The 2,194-nt window shown below is 45.0% G+C and overlaps 1 protein-coding gene across 1 annotated transcript in view; it reads right to left on the minus strand.

Annotated features, from left to right (window-relative positions):
* PLA1A (phospholipase A1 member A) overlaps nt 1-2,194 on the minus strand; it is a gene marked incomplete in the record, with an annotated part of 13,674 nt that overhangs the window by 2,112 nt on the left and 9,368 nt on the right. Inside the window, 4 exon segments of the mRNA XM_072398468.1 lie at nt 378-489; nt 765-920; nt 1,355-1,522; nt 1,669-1,750. Of these exon segments, the coding sequence (XP_072254569.1) occupies nt 378-489; nt 765-920; nt 1,355-1,522; nt 1,669-1,750 (518 nt within the window).

Here is a 2,194-nt window from a genome sequence, read left to right on the forward strand (position 1 = left end):
AAGAGAGGAGGAGGTGAGGCCTCGAGAAGGAGAGAAGAGGAGATGAAAGAAGAGGGGAAACGAGGAGGGAGAGAGGAAAGGAAGAGGAAGACAAGGAGGGTGAGGAGAAGAGGAAAATGTGATGAGATAAGAAGAGGACAGCAGAGGAAAAGAAACAATAGAATGGGAGAGAAGAGGGAAATGGGGAGAGAGGAAGAGGTAAGGACATGAGAGGAAAAGGATGAAAAGGAGGAAAAGGAGGAAATGACAGGAGAGGACAGAAGAGGAAAATGGGAGGAGGAGAAAAAGAGAGAAGAGAGGAGGGGGTAAAGAAAAGGAGAAGAGTATATTCAGGGGGTTCTGTCATTGTGAAGGACAGGTGGAGGTGAAATGCTCACATGGAGATTTTGGTTTTGCTGGCGCTGGAGTTGGCACTGCTCAGGTTGATCTCGATGGTGATGCTGACATCTTTTATCTCATGCAAAGTGAACTCCAGCAGGATGTGATGAGCTGCCGGGAGACAGAAGAGAATCCATCATCTCTGCTCCACCATGGTGTTACTGGTGACACAGGTGAGGCAGGTGAGACAGGTGACACAGGTGAGTCAGGTTAAACAGGTGACACAGGTGACACAGGTGCGACAGGTGAGACAGGTGACACAGATGTGACAGGTGACAAAGGTGACATTGTGCAATATCTCTGCCCTGGACCTTCCCTTCCCTCCATGATTATTCCCGCGGCTGTATGTATTCAGGGGCCGGGGGTTGGGTGGTCCTGACACTCACCACAGTACGGCTCCGCAGGGGTGGTGAGCAGGAAGAGCTGAATCTCTTTGGGTGGTTCCTGCGTCTTGTAGCTGATTGTACTGGTGTAATTCTCAGATTCAGAAGCCAGGTCATGGACTATGAATTCCCCTGGAATAATTAGGGATTCCTTCCTCCCTAAACCACATGAAGACAGAGGGAGCCCCCATTACTAATTGTCACATGTGAAATATACATAATATACATATTATAAACATACATATGAAAGGAGAACATGCATGTTGTATTGTTACATTGTGTCTACTAGAAAATGATAAAATCCCATTTTAGGGATCATTGCATACGCTGTTGGTGATCACCTGGGTTAGGTTTAGGGTTAGCACTAGGGATGGGGTCACCATTGGTTTTAGAATTTTTTTGGAGTTTGGAGTACTTCATCTCACATTTCATCTTTTGACAAAATATCACCAAAATACTTCAATTTTTACCAAAAATTCTAAGTGACTTCAGATTTGCCTCTTTCTTGGTGTTATCTACTTATAAAAAATCAGAATATTTCCCCCGGTAGAAAGTTAGAAGATCAGTAAAGAGCGATGGTGTGAACGACTTACCTAAACGAGGGCACGATGACAATTTTTGGGTCTCACAGTCCACGCAGAGACCATTCTGGAAATCCTTGTAGGTGGGGCAGGGAAAACCAATGAAGGGGCAATTACCACGGAGCGCACTGATGTACACGGCGACCGACCTCATGTGGTCACAGATCAGATATTGGTATGCTGATAAACATAATGAAGACAATTTACAAAACCTGGAGAAGGCCAGCGTCCCCAATAACCATCAGATTTCCCAAAGTGAATCCTGATTGGTTGTTGCAGGAAATATCGCCACCAAATGTACAATATGGGAGCTCAGCACTACTCACGGTTGGTGACCGGTGGACAGCCTGGCTGGTCTCGTCCTCCGTTAATGAAATAATCGACGTGACCCACAGGAATGCGGATACCAAAGTCTGGAAAGAAATGATTAGACAAGATGACCAGATAACTAAAGAGGAGAAATGGTGAGATGGAATATTTCATTTGTATAATGTTCGTTCTGGTTCTCTCTCTTCCTGATCTGACATTTTAGCATGATAAAGTGTGGAACAGCTGGTTGGGTCGGGGGCACCATAAGGACATGAAGAACATACAAGGAGATCCTTGCCTGAGGACAAACTTATGACATATTATGGCACAGAGAACATATGAACATATGAAGAGGGTAAGGGCACCATATGGGTACCGAGAACATAAATAAAGGGTAAGGGCACCATATGGGTATGGAGAACATTTGAAGAGGGTAAGGGCACTATATGGTTATGGAGAATATATGAAAGGGGTAAGGGCACCATATGGGTATAGAGAACATATGAGAAGGGTAAGGGCACCATATGGGTATGGAGAACATAT

Source organism: Pyxicephalus adspersus, chromosome 1, assembly GCF_032062135.1.
Source record: "Pyxicephalus adspersus chromosome 1, UCB_Pads_2.0, whole genome shotgun sequence".
Classification (NCBI taxonomy): domain Eukaryota; kingdom Metazoa; phylum Chordata; class Amphibia; order Anura; family Pyxicephalidae; genus Pyxicephalus; species Pyxicephalus adspersus.